Source organism: Python bivittatus, unplaced genomic scaffold (assembly GCF_059951505.1).
Source record: "Python bivittatus isolate LINGU-HERP-01145 unplaced genomic scaffold, Pbiv_v1 ctg000180_np1212, whole genome shotgun sequence".
NCBI lineage: Eukaryota > Metazoa > Chordata > Lepidosauria > Squamata > Pythonidae > Python > Python bivittatus.
In genome coordinates this window covers 578,202-595,896 of record NW_028277047.1, presented here as the reverse complement: position 1 = coordinate 595,896, position 17,695 = coordinate 578,202, and the positions used below count along the sequence as shown (strand labels likewise).

At 59.2% G+C, this 17,695-nt stretch overlaps 1 protein-coding gene across 2 annotated transcripts; it reads right to left on the bottom strand.

Annotated features, from left to right (window-relative positions):
- Positions 1 to 129: 129 nt before the first annotated feature.
- Positions 130 to 17,661, bottom strand: INSRR (insulin receptor related receptor). Of its 2 annotated transcripts, XM_088137092.1 has the most exons (22): positions 15,807 to 17,661; positions 11,904 to 12,464; positions 9,739 to 10,054; positions 9,000 to 9,142; positions 8,722 to 8,866; positions 8,270 to 8,484; positions 7,822 to 7,948; positions 7,411 to 7,649; positions 6,929 to 7,096; positions 6,654 to 6,843; positions 6,516 to 6,560; positions 6,025 to 6,326; positions 5,344 to 5,480; positions 4,957 to 5,122; positions 3,808 to 3,916; positions 3,377 to 3,447; positions 2,989 to 3,218; positions 2,503 to 2,613; positions 1,900 to 2,059; positions 1,568 to 1,697; positions 1,143 to 1,277; positions 130 to 661 (listed from the first exon to the last, which is right to left on the bottom strand). In XM_088137092.1, exons 1-22 carry the CDS (start codon positions 15,916 to 15,918, stop codon positions 349 to 351), a joined length of 4,125 nt encoding a protein of 1,374 aa, XP_087993218.1. In that variant the 5' UTR covers positions 15,919 to 17,661; the 3' UTR covers positions 130 to 348. The 2 variants fall into 2 exon arrangements, with proteins under 2 accessions (XP_087993218.1, XP_087993217.1); XM_088137091.1 differs by lacking the exon at positions 15,807 to 17,661 and having other exon boundaries at positions 3,808 to 3,919; positions 11,904 to 15,508.
- Between the last annotated feature and the right edge of the window lie 34 nt (positions 17,662 to 17,695).

Here is a 17,695-nt window from a genome sequence, read left to right as displayed (position 1 = left end):
GTCGATTCTGGAAACAGCCCCCCCTTGCCCCCCCAGCTGGAGCTGCGGCAGAGCCTCGCAGCCTGGCGAGGGAAGAAGAGCAAGCCCGGCTGGCTGCTGGCCCTGAGATAATGCTGCACACGACCCAGGCCAGGCAGGTCGCGTGCCCAGATGCCAGTCAGACTCTGCCCGCACAGAGAGGCGCCCCTGCTCCTGTCTTTCAAAAACGAGTGATAAAGCAGTTCCTCTGCAAAGTCTCCCCACTCTCACTTGCTTTCAGGGAGTCCTTCGCCACTGGGCCAGCAATCTGGGACACAGCCCCCGACCGGCAGGGTGTCTGGCCCTCCTTGCTGCCCGGCTGGCCGAGCCTCAGAGGCGTGGCTTCCTGCTGGAAGGGCAACAGTTTGTGGGCTGGCCAGGGCCGAGAACGAGCCGGGGGCTGCTGCCACGGGGGGCCAGGGCTGGGGCCGCCGGCTTCGGCTCTTCCTCCTCCTCCTCCAGCAGCTTGTCCGTCTCGGTGTCCAGAGCGCCTCCCGAGCTGCTGTGCTTGTTCTCCAGGCTGAAGAAGAAGGCGTGAGCACGGAAGCTGCCGCTCATGTCGTCTTTGATGCTCTCCAGGATCTGGACAAAGGACGGGCGCAGACGCGGGTTTTGCTGCCAGCACCAAGTCATCAGGTCGTGCCTGGGAAGGGGGAGAAGAGGAGCCGCTAGGCAGGGAAGGAGGCCATGTGGGGCCGGGCTCCCGCCTTCGCAGGCAGCTCACTGTTCAGCCAGGGACATGGGAGGCCAGGTCAGCAGTGTGTGGGACTCTCTCTCCAGGAAGGGGGGGGGCAGCCCCATCAATAAATTGGGCAGAAAGTGACTGTTGCTCTGCTAAGAAGCAACCACTTGCTGTCTTTGGCTGAGCTGGTAAAGCTAAGTAGTTTTGGGGCCAGGGAGCCGTTGGATGGGAGACCACCAGAGTCAGACGGGAAGCTAGAAAAACGTCCTGCTAGAAGGCAAGCAAACTATCTCAACATGCTCAGGAAGTTGCTGGGCTTCACTCAGGGAGACCACAGAAACAATTCCACCCTCTCTCTGAAGAGCTGGGGGAGAGGGAGGGGAAGGGTGGCTGAAGCATTGCCCAGCACTAGCCTTCCCACAAGCCACCCGCGGCCACTCACAGCTTGTCGGGACAGTTCTCGGGCTTCTCCAGGACCCCGTTGTCCATCACAAAGTGGAGCACCTGCTCGTTGGACATGCCCTGGTATGGCTGCTCCGCCAGGGTGGCGATTTCCCACAGCACCACACCAAAGGACCTGCAACAGGGTGGCCTGAGAAGAAGCACCTGGCCGGAGGGCCCTTCCACACCGGCGGCCCTGGGCCCCCACAGCCACCCTTCCCCACCTGGGTTTCTCTTCTCCAGCTGGATTATGCTGGCCCTGCATAGGGCCTCCTTCCGAGGCCGAGCCCTTCACCCCCAGCCAAGGGCACAGCCTGCCATTTGGGCTACAAAATACCCCGGCAGCATCTCTATGCCATGCGTGACTACGCAGGCTTAAAAAAGCCAAGCCACTGCGTCCCGCCCCTCTGGCCCCCACGGGCTCACCAGATGTCCGACTGAGTATTGAAGATCCCATCCTTCAGGGCTTGCGGAGACATCCAACGGACCGGCAACAAGCCTTTTCCCCCTTTGCGGTAATAGTCCGTCTCGTAGATGTCCCTCGTCATCCCAAAATCTTTGGGGAGCAAGAAAATCATTGAGGGGGACTAAACACGCACAGAGCTGTTCCTGTGCCCACTGAGGGGCAGAGGTGGAGAGAAGAGGCTGGCCCCCTTTGGATCCCAGCTTCTCCTAGTGCCCAAGCCAGCCCAGGCTGTTGTGGGGAGCCACTGTCCTCCCCCAAACCTGCCCAGCCCCAGCCCCAGCCCCAGCCCCACCTCCAATCTTCACTGTGAAGTCCTCGGACACCATGCAGTTGCGGGCTGCAAGGTCCCGGTGGACGAACTTCTTGGCATTGAGGTAGGCCATGCCATCGGCAATCTCCCCAGCCATCTGGATCATGTCCTTCAGCGAAGGGGGAGGCAAACCGGGGCTATTCTATGAGGAGAGGTAACAAGGTAGTCAGTGCAATCTTGGGGGGATCCTCGGGGAGCACGGTGTGGAGGCTGTGGCAAGGGTGGCCAGGCACCACACAGCCTCTTCCCTGGGGGAGCTGGACCAGACGGATGGCAGCCTGGCACCCCATGTGACTTCTACGATGGGAGGTGGGAGTTTGGCAGGGAGTGGGGGGTCGCTAGGAAAGCTTATCAACTCAAGGGCCCAGAGCAACTCCATTTTTCGCTGTTAGAAAGAGACGGTCAGTTGAAGCCAGACTCAAAAAGGAAGTGTGACAAGGAAGATCAGGTTTCCAGTCCTGCCTTTCTCTTGGTATTGCTTTGAAACCGATGCCAAATTTTAGGAGCCTTTTGCTGGGCTCCAGACAGTTCAGTCCAGGTTGCTTTGCCTGCAACCTGAGCCTTAACGGGTGGGGAAAGACCCACCTCGGCTTCCGGCCTGAGCGAGCGGAGGTAGCTCTTCAAGTCCCCCCTCGTCATCAGCTCCATGATGACCACAGCCGGCTGGCCTTGGGACACCACCCCGAGGAGACGGACCTGGGGCCCGAAAGACAAAGGAGAGCACTTGGCAGGCCTTTCAGGCTCCCTGAGGCGCACAACCCCAGCGGCTCACGAAAAGGCGAGTGCGACGCCAGGATGGGGGAATCCCCAGGAAACCTCTGGACCGGGAAGTTAAAAATCCACCCTGGGAAAGACACGATCCCCCTTTCCGGATGATTGGTGAGGTGAGCATGTCCGCAAAGTCCAGAGTCGAGGGTGCACTGAACATGTCTCCACCTTCCTTTGGATGCGTGCACCCTGACCTGCATCACAGGCCGATGGACGCAGAAAAGCGGGCAGCCCAAGGGGAGCTCAGCTGGGCCTTTCCTGGCCCCCGACTCCCGGGCACTGCTCTGGGCGCTGCTCCCTTACCACGTGGTGGCAGCGAAAGGCTTTCATGACAGAGGCCTCGTTCAGGAACTCGATTCGCTCCCGCATGGAGGCCAGCTCATTGACGGTCTTCAGCGCCACCCGGGTCTCCTGGCCCTCCTGCTCCAAGTCCTTGGCGATCCCCTCGTAGACCATCCCGAAGGACCCCTGGCCCAGCTCTCGCAGGATCGTGATCCGTTCCCGGGGCACCTCCCACTCATCGGGGACGTACACTGAGAACGGGAAACCGCAGGGGAAAAGGCAGAGGCGTTTGCCAACGTCCCGCTCAGAAGATCCCGGAGTCGCTTGCACGGCCTCCCCAGCGGCCCCACGTAGCCCCCAACCGTCATGCTGGCTGGACCTCGCTCCCCACCTCTGCCTTGGCACTCACTGTTGGAGGCGCTGAAGTACTCGGGGTTGACGGAGGCGTACAGCGTGCCGCTGGGGTACCCTTCGGCGCTCCTGGAAGGCAAGGGTCACGAAGGAAAGATCAGGGCGGGGGGGGGGCACGTTGCTTTTTCAGGGGCTTCGGCATTCCTTGTGGCTGCCTGGGAGCCCAAAAAAGGGGGACCTCGCTCAGATGAAGAGCTGATCCGAAGAAGCCGTTCACGGGCACGATCCCCCCGAAACTGCAGTCTCAAAGGGCCGATCCTGCTCTGGCGTTCGGCTTCCGCACTTCCCACCGCCCGCCTCTTTGAGAAAGCGACGCGCCTCTGGGAGACAGCAGCAAAGACAGCAGCCCCCCCGGCCCCCTATTTTTAACCCAGCCCAACTTTGTAACCGCTGGCCCCCGATCCCCGAAGCCCAGCAGGCGGGCTCTACCTTTTCCTGTTGTACAAGAAAACGAAGACAGCCAGGCACGTGATCCCCACCATCAGGACCACCGGGGTGAGCGTCAAGAACACGTAAAAATTTCCGGGTTCCTCTTCCTCTACTTGGAAAGGGGGTGGGGGGTCGTAAAGGAGGGGTGGGAGGAAGGGGGAGAGAAATGTAATTATCGCACCCCGACTGACCAAAGAGAATCACAAACGAAGAAACACACACAAACCACTCTAACCGTGGGAACGTTTGCTTTTCCCCGGAAAGCGCTTCGGCTGAGCCACGACTGCGCGTGATTTCCCACCCTCTGCAGCGGCTCCCTCCTCCCCGCCTCATCTAGTAATCTATTTAGGCAATATTTTCTCCTGCTCCCTTTTGCAATGCCAAATAAACCTTTTGCACTGTTGTTACTTTTCCCTCTGTTTGACAACATACTTCCAGCCGCCTCGTCAGACGAGTTTCATAACTATTTGGCCAGTCTGCGGTCTGTTACTAATGTCATGGAAATAAACTTAAGGGGAAGATTTTCTATCCTTCCCTGGGGAGGGGTGTGTCTTTTGAGGGGGCATTTAAAAGACGTTGAAGAATTATTTGTGCTTGAACCTTTTTTTTACTAAGGTCTATTTCATTTATAAATGGTTCACAATCATTTTCTAAAGTAAAACCACTAAAGAATTTAATACTAAGCCTTACCTTTCTCTTACTTATATCCCTACAGCTATCCATCCATCCATCCATCCATCCATCCATCCATCCATCCATCCATCCATCCATCCATCCATTTATCTATCTATCATCTACCATTTATGTTGATGTTCTCCAACCTGGCCAGTTTCCAGATGTCTGGACTTAAATTCCCAGCATTCCCAGCCACGGCCAATCTGGCTGGGGAATTCTGGGAGCTGAAGTCCCCTAGGCAGGCTGCTCTGGGCCCCGTCCTCGTTAGAGGAGAGGCAGATTTAAGCGAACGCAAGAATGAATACATATCCTAGCATCTTCTCACTTTGACCCTGCGGATGTTGGTAAGCTAAGGCCCCTGGCATTCCTCCGTGGGGCTGCTGGGTTCACGAGACCTGGGGAGGAACAATCTCGTGCCCCTTTACCAGCACAAGGTCCTCCAGGAAGAAAAGCGACTTAAGAAGAGACACCCACCTCCCCCAAGAATGTAGAACTTCATCAGGCTGGTCCAGGAACCATTTCCTGCTAGCGAGGTGGCTCGAACCTTAGCGGAGTAATTTCCCGGCTGGAGGAGGGCGAGATGGTAGCCCCCGTACCGGGCATAGCGATGGCGGGACACGCAGACCACAGAGATGACTTTCTGCAAGGAAGCAAAGCTGCTTCGTAGCTGGTCAGAGTTGCCCAGGGTGGCATCCACCCGGTGCCAGGCTGTAGCTCTCAGAGTCCCCTCAACCTGGGCCAGGGCTGAGAGTTCTGGAGAGGGGATCCGCCAGGCTGAGAGACGGTAGGATGAGCCACTCATGGGGAGCAACGCCGAGAAGCTGTCTGGGTCCCAGCCTGCCCCCGACCAGCAATCCTCACCTCACTCTCCCGGCTGTACTTGATCTCATACTTCAGGATGAGGCCATTGGGGTTCTTTGGCTCCTGCCACCGGAGGAGGACACTGTTTTTGCTGGCCGGCTCCCAGGTCAGGTTTCCTGGGATGTTGTCAGCTTGAGCTGGGCAGGAGAAGAGCAAAGCCGTTGGGCAAAGGCTAGAAAGGTGGAGGGGTGTCCCTGGACTAGCAACCGGAGTCTTCCCGCAATTTCTCTGCTGGGAAGAGATGGGAGCAGGCGAAAATGGCTGTCCGCGGGGGCGGGGGGGCATATGTGGTGGTGGTCTATCCTCCACAAATCTTTTGCACTGTCCCACCAAAGACTTTCCAGGACACCCTATGAGTGGGCCACCCATCTGTTCCTCAAGATGTTCTGAAGGCCTCCTGTGCCCAGGGGGCTATCTAGCTGGTGCCAGGGGCACCACATGCCCTCTGCACCTCTTTCGGAACTCATGCAGGACCCCTGAACTATCTGGGCCAGCCCAGAGCACAGCAACTCTCCCCGTCCGTGAGGCTGCAACAACTGAGAGACATTTTTTGCAATGACCGGTGAAAGGGAGGGCAGCGACTAAGAGAGATCTTGAATTTGAACTGTTCTGAGGTTAATTATCTCCCGTTCGGTAATTTTCTCCTTTTCACAAGAAAAGAGCAAAGCCGTTCTTGCTCACCTTCCGGCATTGTCCGAGCAAAGACGAAGGTCGCAGCGCTGCACCCCACGGTCTGCGCTGCATGGTTGCAGGCGTGAATGTCGATCCGATATTCAGTGAAATGGCGCAGGTTGGAAATTGCTGTCCGGTCCCGAACGACTTTATCCTCAAAGATGCGGAAGTCCTTCTCTGTTTTAGAGTCGAACTCAGCCCGGTGGGCCGTGGCTGTGTTGCTTGGGCTCCCTGGAGGAGGCGAGGAGGCATTGGGAAAGGCCTGGCTGGCCATTGTCACAGCAAGGGTGTCTCTGCGCCTTTTGGGGACCCTGTCGCAGCCAGGGAGAGAAAGGTTAGGGGCAGCCCTGCTGCTTTGAAGGGGGGCATGCTTTACCCCAAAGCAGACCCAAGAGCATTTCTGTAAGACTAGGGGCCCGCTGCCCCCCTTATAGGAAAGCCAATTTCCTCCACACAAAGACAAACATGGGCCCCCGTCTTCCAGAAGGTCTTAAGCTTACCGGTAAGAAGAAATCTTGTTGATGGAGGTGACTTTCCAGGGAGGTCTGCGGAAAGAGGGAGACCGAGAAAGCCAGCCAGTTCCCAGCCTCTGTTTCTTAGCCCCCGCGCAGGAAATCTGCCCGCCCAGTTCGACTCACCTGGGCAGGATGATCGAATTGTGGAGGAAGTTCTCAAACTTCTTCTGGAAAGACACGGTCTCCACGCTGGGCTGGCTGTGCCCAACGGGACTCTGGCAGGGGCAGCACTGCTCATCCTCCGGGTCCTCGTGCCTCTCCCTGTCGCTCGTGCCAAAGCGGGTGTCTGCACTGCTGGTGGGCAGACGGAGCCCTGGGGGCAGCAAAGCGGAGACAAAGCGGGCCGTGAGCCGAGGGTCGGGCTGGCCCCCAGGTGCCAAAGTGGCCCCAGGCCTCACCTTTGTGACAGTAGTCGTTGACAAAGAGCTCCGAGTCCTCGGCCAGCTGCTGCCACAGCACGAGATAGTAGGTGAGGTTCCCGTTGGGCTGCGAGGGTGGCTTCCACCGGACAATGAGGTGCGAGGAAGAGTTGGACATGGAGATGACCTCTCGTGGCACCGTGGGCGCTGCAGTCGGAGAGCAGGGGGGAGTGTGGGAGCCGGGAGGTGGAAGGAGAAGGGCCAGAATCTAGCCCCTTCGCCCCTCCCGGTCCGGGACTGCACGTTCCTCCTTCCCAGCCTCCCTTCTCCTCCGCATGCTTTACTCTTGGCTTTTACAAGTGTCGTTCAAAATGCGTTCGTCTTTACCGCTGCCAGAGCCGAGAGCGGGCTCTTGCTCCAAGATGGCCCTTCAGCGAGATCAACTTGGCGGAGAGTCAGTGAACTCCCTCCCCACCACGTTCACGCTTTGGGCCCCTCCCCTCGTGCCTCTGCTCCCTCACCTGCAGGCAGGGTGCGGACGTAGACCACCTCGCTCTGGGCCCCGAAGTTGCGCCTCTCTTCGGCGGTGGTGAGGGTGATGGCCCGCACAAAGACGGCGTACTGCGTCCACGGCTTCAGGTTCTGCAGCGTCACGCCCGGCTCCTGGTCGTTGCTCAGGGGAAGCTCCACGTCCACGACGTTCCAGCTGTTGGCCCCGCAGGTGTCCTGCCCAACATACTCTGTCACGTTCTGGAAGGGGCTGCGGGGAGGACACCAGGGTTAGCTGGAGGCGAGGGCAGCCTGGCCCCCACCAGGGCGAGTCTGGGCCTGCCTCAGTTGGGGGGAGTGTTGCAAAGCCCTCGGTCACAGAGGGGCCCCAAGCCCCCTCCCATAGGGAGGATTCCTGGGGGAAGACCCTCCCCAGCACCTACGATTCCTTGTAGTAGACAATGAAGCTGAGGAGGTCCCGGGACTCAGGAGGCTGGTAGCGTTCCCACTTGAGGACGATGCGGTCCGATTCAGTGGTGTTGGACACAAAGCGGAGAGTCTGGGTCTTGCCTGAGAGGGGGAAGGAACCACTCAGAGGGGGCCCTCAAAAAGGACAAGGGGGGATAAGAGCGGCTGCAAGGCAAAAGCCAGGCCAGCGGGAAATGTGAGCCAAAAAGAGCAAAGTGAGGCTTCTATCTATGCAAGGAGTGGATCGTAAAAACTGTTTTCATTAAGAAAGCGTCTGAGGAAGGGGGAGAAGCAGCATGGAGATTTTGCTGTCACAGCTGAGCTTCTTAACTGTGGCCTGAAAGGAAGCAGGGTAAAATCTCTGGGTCCCCTCCCCTCCCCTCCTCTCCCCAATGACTGCTTCTGCCTTCCCCACTAACTCACAAGAGGCTTGGTCCCCATTCGTCCGGGGGTTGATCTCCGCCTTGTTCTGCCTGCCCTTGGTCCCCGTGACCTCCTCCATCCGGAAGATCTCCGAGAGGCACAGCTTGGGGTTAAAGGCAAAGTACATCTTCCCCACAGGGATGGACAGCCGGTGCTGACCCCAGTCCCACAGCTGCTGGAGGTTCTGGTTGTCCAGCACATACAGGGTGTAGTTCCTGGGGGCAAAGCCACGGGAGGTGGGGGGCTCAGGCAGTGCCTTGCAGGGTCAGGCCTTTCCCCAGCCCAGCCTCTGCCCCCTGCCCCCCCACAACCCGATTCTCCAGCCAAGCCCCGCACTTCTCGCTAGCCCTCCATGGGGCAGAGAAGGCTGCTGGAGGAGGGCGCCGCTGCCATGCTGGGCGCCCCTTCCTTCCGCTAGCAGGCGAGCATCTGCTCATTTGGCCCCCACTCACCCATCCACCATGGAGTCCCCCCGGATCAGTTTGAGGTTCCTGAAGAAGCTCAGGGAGATGAGAGCAAAGGAGTGCTTGATCTTCAGGAAGCCTGTGATGGTCTCAATCAGGCCGAGGCTGCTCTGCAACGTGGAGGCCAGATTTTCTGCAGGAGGAGAAGAGAGGCAGGCGGTGAGCAAGAGGTAGCCACAAGTGGGGGGAGGGTTGGAGTCATAGGGGCACTGATGGGAATGCAAGCCTTCTCCCTGGAGTGCATCAGCAGAAGTGACGGCACTCACCGCCCCGGCGGATGTTAATAATCAGGTTCCCCTCGACGAGGGTGCAGCCGGCCAGGTCCCGGGCTGCCCGAGTGGAGTCAATGGTTTTGGTGCCCACTTTACACTCCTTGGGGCACAACCCCTCGCACTCACGGCAGACGAGGCTGGAAGTGGCAGGAAAGAAAAGGAAGAGGGGCTGAGGACCACGCGCCCCGTTCTTCCAAGTTCCTATGCAAAATTGGCCCTCTTGCCAAGGGATGCGTGGCTCATCTTCCCTCCGCGCACCCCGCAGGGAGCAGCAGGCCTTCACCTCCACTCCAATGCTAATTGCCAACCCTAATTAGCACCCCCCAAAGGTGTCAGGAAGCCAGGACGGGTGGGCCCTCGTATCTCAGAGGCAGCTCTGAGTTTGAAAACTTCTCTGGCCCCAAACATATCTCCTCATCGGATCAGTTGAGGGCTTTTGAGATTTGAGGAAGGTTTTTGAAAGCAAAGGTGGTGAGACTTGCTGTGTACGGAAGTTAAGCAACTTTAAAGATGACTGTGACGAGGAAGAAATTAGCTTAATGGGTTTTTAAAGATTAGGACTCTGCCAGCAGTTATTAAGTGCTTACACTTGTGCTAATGAAGGAAGAGACTTCCCGCTTCAAGCATCAACTTGTCTCTACAAACATTTCAACTGGCAGATGAAACAAGCCACGGCAGAAGAGCCAAGCCACGGGGAAACTGGCACCGGGGGGGGGGGGGGCCCGCTCCTCACCTGCTCTCGTTCTTCTGGTAGCCCGGGGGGCACTCGGACAGGCACTGCTTCTGATGGATGACAAACCTGGAGGAGTCCCGGAGATTTTCGGAGACCTTGCGCAGGCCGCCACAGTACTCGGCGGTCACGCAGCGCCACCCTTCGTACTCGTAAGTGAGGTCCGGGCAGGAGCTCAGGCAGCCCCCGTTGAAGTAGAAGTGGCGGCAGGCAACGCAGGCCTGGGGGTCCCCAGGGCGGCTGCAGCCCCCCAGGCACTCCGGGTGGCAGCACTCCGCCTTGTGTGTGCAAGCAGCACCTCCAACTTTGCACGGACACACTGAAGGGGAGGAGACAGGGCGTGAGTGGCTCAGCACCATGGCTTTGGCAAGGATTTAGGCACAACACGGACCCCCCCCCGCCCTCCCCTCCCCTCCCCTCCCCTTCCCCCTGCTGTTGCTGCTCTGCTGATTTCCAGTCGCCCTTCCGGTGAAAATCCCCCACAAAGTTCTCAGGAGAGAGGGGCGTGTTTCTCACTGCACTGCCCCTTTAGAGAGCTGGGCCCTTCTGATCTGGAACTCCTTCCCAGCCCAAATTCACAAGCGCAGATTTACACCCCACCTGTCCAAGGGGGGGAGTCAACGAATTGGCTGTCTGCCTAAAGTACAATTTCAGCCCCATCCACACCTTGAGATCGGCTTCTGTTGTTGGTCTCTTGCCTGCCGTGTCCTAGTAAAGATTTGTGTCAAAATGTATATCCCTTTCTATTTACAAAATATGGCTCTTTTATTTGGTGTCACGGAGCTCCACACTTTCCTCCCTCCATCTCTTCGATTTGGTCATTTTCGGATTTTAAGACTGGGTGTTTATGCAACAAGGAGAGCGCCAATGTTCCCTGCTTGCCACACAGTGAACCTTATTCCTACATTTCCCAGGTTTTGAGGTGAAGATTCGGCAGACTCACTAGCAGGTCTGGAGGGTTTGGGGTCCCTGCTGGAGGGGAGGAAGACGGGCCTTTAGATGCGTGGCCCCCTCTTATGCAACAACACCTACACGCAGCCTCCAGCTCTTTGCATAAGGAGGCTGGTGTTAATCAAACCGATCAATAGGTACCATCCACTGAATCTTGCTCCTTGGGAACCCCAAACCAGATACAAGGAGGAAAAAAATCCAAAGTCCTCTTCCTTTTATTTATCAAATCTTCCCACAGCTGCCTGTGGCTCTGGAGTCTGACCCCCCTGACGCTTTGGAAACATCAGATTTATAGGTTCAAAGCAAAACATTTGAACAGCAAGGACACTTTTAAAGCAATCCTCTACCCAGAGCTGATCGCTGTAAAAAAAAAAATCTTCACCCTTGGCATATCGCTGTCCGTTTTTTAGCGGGGGGGGCGGGCTCTCTGCTTCTTCTGGGACACCTTTTTGACTCCTGGGTCTACCCCCCCCCAGCCTGGGTTGTCCCGCCCTCCCCCATCTGGACTCAGTCCCGCTTGGCTTCTTAAGACCAACCAAGATCCGCGGCTGTGGCCACCGAGGCCAGGCGGCTGGTTTACTCATCCAGAAGGTTGCCTGCATGTTGCCCGCGTCCCTCGGAGGCAGCCCGGGGAGGGGAGGGGAGGGGAGGGGGCTGCTACTTCTGCCCCCCTCCAGCGGAGAGGCAGAGGCGACGCTCCCAAAGGCAGACCCGCGGCCTCCCTGCCCCCGACAGAGACGCGCCCACGCGGGAAAGCGGCCAGCTTCCCCGCCCCAAACGCTGCCCGTCTCTTGGCACTCGCCGCTCTCCTGTTTACAGCAAACGGGCTCCGGGGAGGCGTCGAGGGGGTGCGCCGCGAGAGACCCAGAGGCAAAGGGGAGGCGGCGGCGGTGGCCGGGGCGGAAGCCAAGACGAGACCGGGGTCCGGGCCGGCCGCTCTCCTCGCCCTCCTCGTTTGCGCGGCGGGCTTACCCCCGACGGGTCTGGGAGGGCGGTGCGCCTGCGCCCCCCCTCCAGCCGCGGGCCTGAGTTTCTTCCTCCGCTTGGAAGTCGAACCGACGCAGCGGAGCGAAGGAGGGAGAGCCTGACCCCAGCGCACGCCCCGCCCGCCGTGCACGTGTATGCGCACTCGGGCGCCTTCCCACGGCCCGGCTGCCCTTGCCCCCCACCCCCCGCGCAGTCGCCTGCGGGCCTGCTGGGGCCCCGGACAGACGCACCTTTCTGGCAGTTGCTGGAAGTCCAGCAGCGGTACTCCAGCGGCCCCGCCAGGCCGGCCGGAGTCTGCACGCAGGGCTCCTGCGCGCCCAGGATGCCCGGGCAGACGTCGGCGCACTCCTCGGCCGGCTTGTTGTGCAGGATGATGTTGTGCTCGAGCGCGGGTGGCGGCTGCAGCAGGGCCCAGTCGATGGTGGAGATGTGGCAGAGCTCCTGGTTGCGCTCGATCCGCACCGAGCCGTTGAGCACGTTGGTCAGGCCGCGCAGGCCGATGTCGCGCAGGTGCGGCATCTCGAAGATGACCAGGGCGTAGCTGAAGAAGAGGCTGGCCCCGCGGATGACGGCCAGGCTGGGGAAGAGGTCGCGCAGGCTCTCCAGCCCGTAGACGCGGAAGAGCAGCAGGTACTCGGTGATCATGACCAGGCGCGGGAAGGCCAGCGAGCGGAAGTCCTCGCCGCTGGCCGTGAACATGAGCAGGATCTGCAGGCTGCCCTCGATGACGGAGCAGTTCTCCAGGCGGCGCAGCTGCGCGGGATCCACGCGGATGTCCATGCTCTCGCAGACTGCGGGAGGCGGAGCGGGGAGTTAGGGGGCTCGGCGGTCCAGGAGGGGCTGAAGACCCTTCCCTCCCGGCCGGAGGGCCCCGTGGCCTCCAGCCGCCTCCGGCGCAGCTTAGCGCGCCGCGAAAGGCTTTTCTACCCTCTGCTCCCCGCTCTTGGAAAACGATGCCCAATTCTGAAAGATGACGTTGCTTCAGCGTTACGATCAGCCGCCCCGTTTGTCCAGCCTTCCACGGGCAAAAATGCAGGACGGGCCTTGGGTCGGTGGTGATCCTGCGTGGCTTAGGATGAGGCGCAGTGAAACAGGAGCGGTCAAGGAAAAGCCGCCAGAGGGAGGCTCCGAACCGCCCCCGCTTTGGCTGCCTTGGGTAACTCTGGTAAAGGAGCAGGTGCCTTCATTCCAGGGAGTGAGGCTAGAGGGGCTGGTGGGTCCCTGCACTGCTCCCTTGCGGCGAGGGGGGAGCGGGGGTCTGGCCCACCTTGGCCTGCGACAACTACCTAGCTGTTCCAGAAGGGCCTCTCAGCACACCCAGAAGCCATCTGGCAGAGCCCCAAGAGACGGTGGCTGCTGTCTGGTCCCTGCCTTGGAGACCCCCCCCAATCTGGTATTTGCACAGGAGCCCCAAGCCTCCTGGCTGCAGTGCCAACACTAGCATTCTCCAAGCCTGGCACCGTCCAGAGGCGTCGCTGGCTGTGGGGAGCTCCTTTCTGGCAGCTGGATTCCAGGGTAGATGGGCTCTAGACATCTTCAGCTCTGGAAAGGGAACTTAGAGGACCCCCAGCTCCCTCCCCCATCTGTTTCTGCTTCTACTCAGCAGGTAGTGATGACAATTACTGGCCAAGTCCTTGCCCAGAGGTCTGGGGGCACAAGAGACGGATGCCAGGCCAGCCCTGAAAGGAGCTGGTGGCCAACCAGCATCTCCCCCGCCCCCTCCTCCCTGGGAAGCACCTTCTGCAGAGGAGGGCAGGACAGAGAAGGGGCTGGGTTGAGCTACTGTTTAAACAGGTGCTGTTCCCCATTCGCGGAGATCCAAATGTTTGCTTGCACACGGCTTGGAGCTAGCTTCGTGTTTGCTGAGGCTTTCAAGAGGAATTGGTGCAGGAGGAGGAGACCTCACAGATGGTGGGGTTGGCATCACAGCAGCAGACACCCTGGCAGTAATGCCCGGCCCCCAGCCCATCTCCTTGGGCAGCCATGGCCAAAACACGTCCCCTCTCCTTTGAAAGGGATGGAAGGAAGGAAGTCCTCGTGGAAGGGAGGAAGCGACATCAAAAGTGGTGGCGTTAACCCCGAACCCTCCTCCATGGGGCACAGGGAGGAAGGGAAGCACCTGGCACGGGTGCCAGCCTGTCCTCAGCCACAGAAGCAGGTTGAGTTAATACACGAGCCCACAAAGGAACCCACCGGTGGGTCTTCACAACCTGCAACACCACCCCAGAAACAGTAAACAAATCCTAACCCAGGTTACAGTAACCAAAACAAGCATGTCGTTGTGTGAATGCAGCCGCTAAGCCCTTGATGGGCCTGGCTGAGCCTGTTCTTTGGGGGCATGAAAGAGGAAGGGACCCCAAATACCGCTGTAGGGTTTGCAGTAAAAGCTGAGGACCAGCGTGCCTGTCTCTCCACTCCGTTCCTTTTAAAAAATGCAGAGATTGGCAGGAAGTCTCTGAATTAGCAGATGCTGCTAATTAAGGACTTGTTAATTGATGAAATGCTTAGTTAGGTGCCCGTCAGCTTTGCTGAAAGGCACCCCTGCCAGCTTCTGAACCAAGGTCTCCCCCCCCCCCCCCCCGCTGCCGTCCTGATTCCAGCCAGGAGCCTCAATAATGTTTAATGGGGGAGGGGGAGCCGGTCCGTAGAGAAATACTCCTGCCCTCTCTCCTTCCTGCCGGGGTGGGGGGGAAGGACCCTCCCCCTCACCCAGCCAGACTAGCTAAAGTGGCTTTCTGACGACTGCGGTGTTTTGGTTCTGCTTTGTTTGGCAACAGAGAAAGTATCTTTTGTGCCTATAAACCCAGCGGGAGCGCAGAAAACAGGAAGGGCGGGTGTGCCCGGGATAGGCCGGGACCCCTCACAGGGTGGGATGCGCCTCCAGCTCTCATCAGGGCACGGGGGTTTCTCTCCTGCTCATCTCCAGAGGTCTCGCTCCGAGCCCTGGGAGGGCCGGGCGCGGGGGTGAGGGGGCACCCGTTTCCTACCCCTGCCACCCCAGGGCCCCACTCCAGAGCAACAGCAGAAGCAGCTTGAAACCATCACACAGTAGCTCAGCCATACGTCTCCCACCCTCCCTGCGCGATCCTGAACCGGCTGAAAAGTTAGGACAGGATGTCAAAGAGGGGAAAGGGCTACAGAGTGGCACAGGGAGCAGTGCACGCGGGTTGGGGATTCGCCTTCCGCCACCATCACGGCCCAGTAGTGGAAACAAGATCTGTGACTCTTGCCCAAAACCCTCCATCCAAAAGTGTAGCCAGGGAAAAGCCTCTTGGCTTTCTCCGAATCGGGTCCCAGGGACAGATTTCTCCCTTGACAGCCTCTTTGCTCTGGATTTAAATTCCTACCTGGCTGGATTTTCCCCCCTACAGAAATAACATTCGGTTTCCACTCTGGTTTTGAGCGGGGAGGTTGCTAAACGTCGGGCAGAAACACCTCGCTGTTAAGAGGCAAGCTGTTCCGGCTTGAGCGGAAAAGCACGACTGCTCTATTTGCAGTTTGACCGCATCTTCAGATGCCAACTGCAGATAATATGCTAATCCGGTTTTCTCTTCTGATGTTATCAAAAGATGGAGCAAAGCACTGACATTTAGCGGTCTTCGATGAATAATTTTCTAGGTACAGGAAAACGACTTTAAAGCTAGATTAGCCTATTAGGTTTCTCCCCCTATTTAGCATCGTTTTTACCGGCAGAGCCAAACACAAGGAGCCCTGCTGCTTTTCTTCCTCCCTTACAGTCCCCAATTCTCTCAGACGGGTGACCCCAGATACGGAATTACTCCAGCAGGCCCTTTCTATGTCTTCTGGGGCTACTAGCTAGGTTCACACAAGATGCTAAACTCTGAATGCAGGGCTAGCTGTGCCTAAGATGCTCTGCCCAACCCGAATCTCAGCCGGAACGGAGCCGGCGGGTTCACACCACCTGCACGCTAAGCCGCCACCGGGTTTCTTGGGCAATCCAGCCCAGCCCCCATTTAGCTCAGCTTTGACCCAGCTGCCTGCCCTGCCCTGTGCCAAGGCGGGTGCCCCAGTCACCGCACGCAGGGAGGGTTCTTCCTGGGCTCGGGGCAACTGAGCGCTGTGCCCTTGAGCCCAGCCAGAGGCTGACCTCCCCCAACCCAGGAGGGACTTACTTTCTGCAGTGGCTGGTGCAGGGCTCAGCCCCAGCAGGCAGAGGAAGAGCAGGGCCCCCCGAGTGGGCCAGAGGGGGGCAGCAGGGACGCCCCTTGTCCCCTTCATCTCCATGGTCCATGAACGGCCCAGCACCGGAGGGAAAGCAAGTCTCGTGAGGCACGGCCGCTCCCGGTGGTTCTGAGGGGCTGGGGTCCGGGCTGGCTTCTCAGTTGGCAGCAGCCCTGGACCCTTGCTTGTTGCCAGGGGGCCCCGAGAGAGAGGAGTGCCCTGCCTGCCGCAGGGCCACTGGTCTGCAGCTGGGAGGCAGGGTGGCCTTGTCCCTGACTGGCAGGGCCCCCGCGACCATCCTCTGGCAAGCTTGCACACCAGTGAAAAGGGTGGGAAAATGGAGGCATGGCCAGTCCGGAGCCCCAGGTGTGGCAGGAGGCTGGGTGGGGCCGGGCGTCTTTCCTCCCTTGTGCACGCCCCCCACCCCCCGGCCCTGCCTGCCCTCCTGCTGGGGCTGGATCTGTTCCAAGGGCTGTTTTCATGTTACATTCAAAATATTTAGCCTGACAACTCTGGCGAGATGGGGTCAGGCGCAGGGAGTGGGTGTCCTTCTTGTTTGGTCAATAAGGAGGGAGAGAAACAAGCAACAGGTGCAGCGGCTTCCCCCCACCCCTACCCAGGGGAGGCGCAGGTGAGGATTTGGAGAGGGGGTCACAGTCCGGGGGGGTCCTGAGCTGGCGGCGATCAAGGGAGTGGCCAGGCCTGGGGAAGAGGAGCAGGAAGATGGAGGCAGTGAGTGGGCACCTCAGGTGGCTTCCTAAAGGTGCCCCCCCAGCCTCTTCACATGACAGCTCTAAGGTGCCCCCCAATCCTCGGAGAGACAAAGCACCAGAGGTCTTTCAACTCAGCCAGGGGGGGGGAGAGGCAGAGGTGCCTCTTGAGAGGCACCTTTCCCCAGGAAGACCCTGGGCTGGGAGGAGACCCCCCCCGGCAAGCACACTGGGGAAGGCACTGCCCCCGACACACCCAAAGGGGTCAGGTGGGGGACTCCTCCGAGGCCGAGTCTCCACTCCCTGAAACCACTGGTCAAGAGGGGACAGAGGTGGGTTGAGGAGGGAGGGAGGAGGGAAAAGCCCAAGATCTCCTCTAACTTGGGGAATCCATCAGTTGACCAATCGATCTTGGGAAAAGAAAGCAGCGAGAGACCCCTTCCGTACCCAGCCCAGAGCCCCCAGCTGTGACTGATTCTCTGTGCCGTGCCCTCGGGGCTGGCTCTTGACCTCGGAGAGACCTTCTCTGGGACTCTGTGCCCCCAACCTGGGAGGACGTGCTGGGTAGCCGAGCGAGGCGGCGGTTAGCTTTGCCCCCCCCTTTCGATAGCGCCCCGCTTGAAAGTCTGCCACCTCCACCAGAGTCTGGGGCCGGGGCACCTTAAACGGCAGCTACGCCTCTCCCTCCACGCACGTTTTCCCCCCCTGGATGCGAACGCCCAGCAAGAAGTGGAAATCTAGAACGGTGGTGTGCAAGCTTGCGGCTGCCCTTAATTGGGGTTTTTTTCTCTCCACCACAGACTGGCCAAGCTGGGGATGCCGTGTCTTCTTTCTCTGGCCAGTGCGAGCACCGATCCTGTCCAGCGGTCGGGTCCTGGAAGAAATTTGCCCTTTTGGCCAGATAGGTGGTTTTGCACAAGACCCTTCAGCTCTGGGAGAGGGGTGCCCCCTGGTGGCCAGCCCTGGCCCTTGCAGCCAGCTGGAATTGTCTTCCTTTCCTGCTGGGACTTCCCTGTCAGGTTAGAGGAGGAGGAGGAGGAGGAGGAGGAGGACCACCACCTTCTCCTGGACTTCGTGGCTCCAGGCCTGGCCAGCTTGGACTCTTGTCCACTCCCTGCCTCTCCCCGCTG

Coding starts and splice junctions, on each gene's coding strand:
- INSRR (XM_088137092.1), bottom strand. CDS start 15,918: ATGGAGATGAAGGGGACAAGGGGCGTCCCTGCTGCCCCCCTCTGGCCC. Junction 5,123..5,343: donor AGTACAGCCGGGAGAGTGAG/GTGAGGATTGCT, acceptor GCTTCCTTGCAG/AAAGTCATCTCTGTGGTCTG. Junction 1,698..1,899: donor CTTCACAGTGAAGATTGGAG/GTGGGGCTGGGG, acceptor TGCTCCCCAAAG/ATTTTGGGATGACGAGGGAC.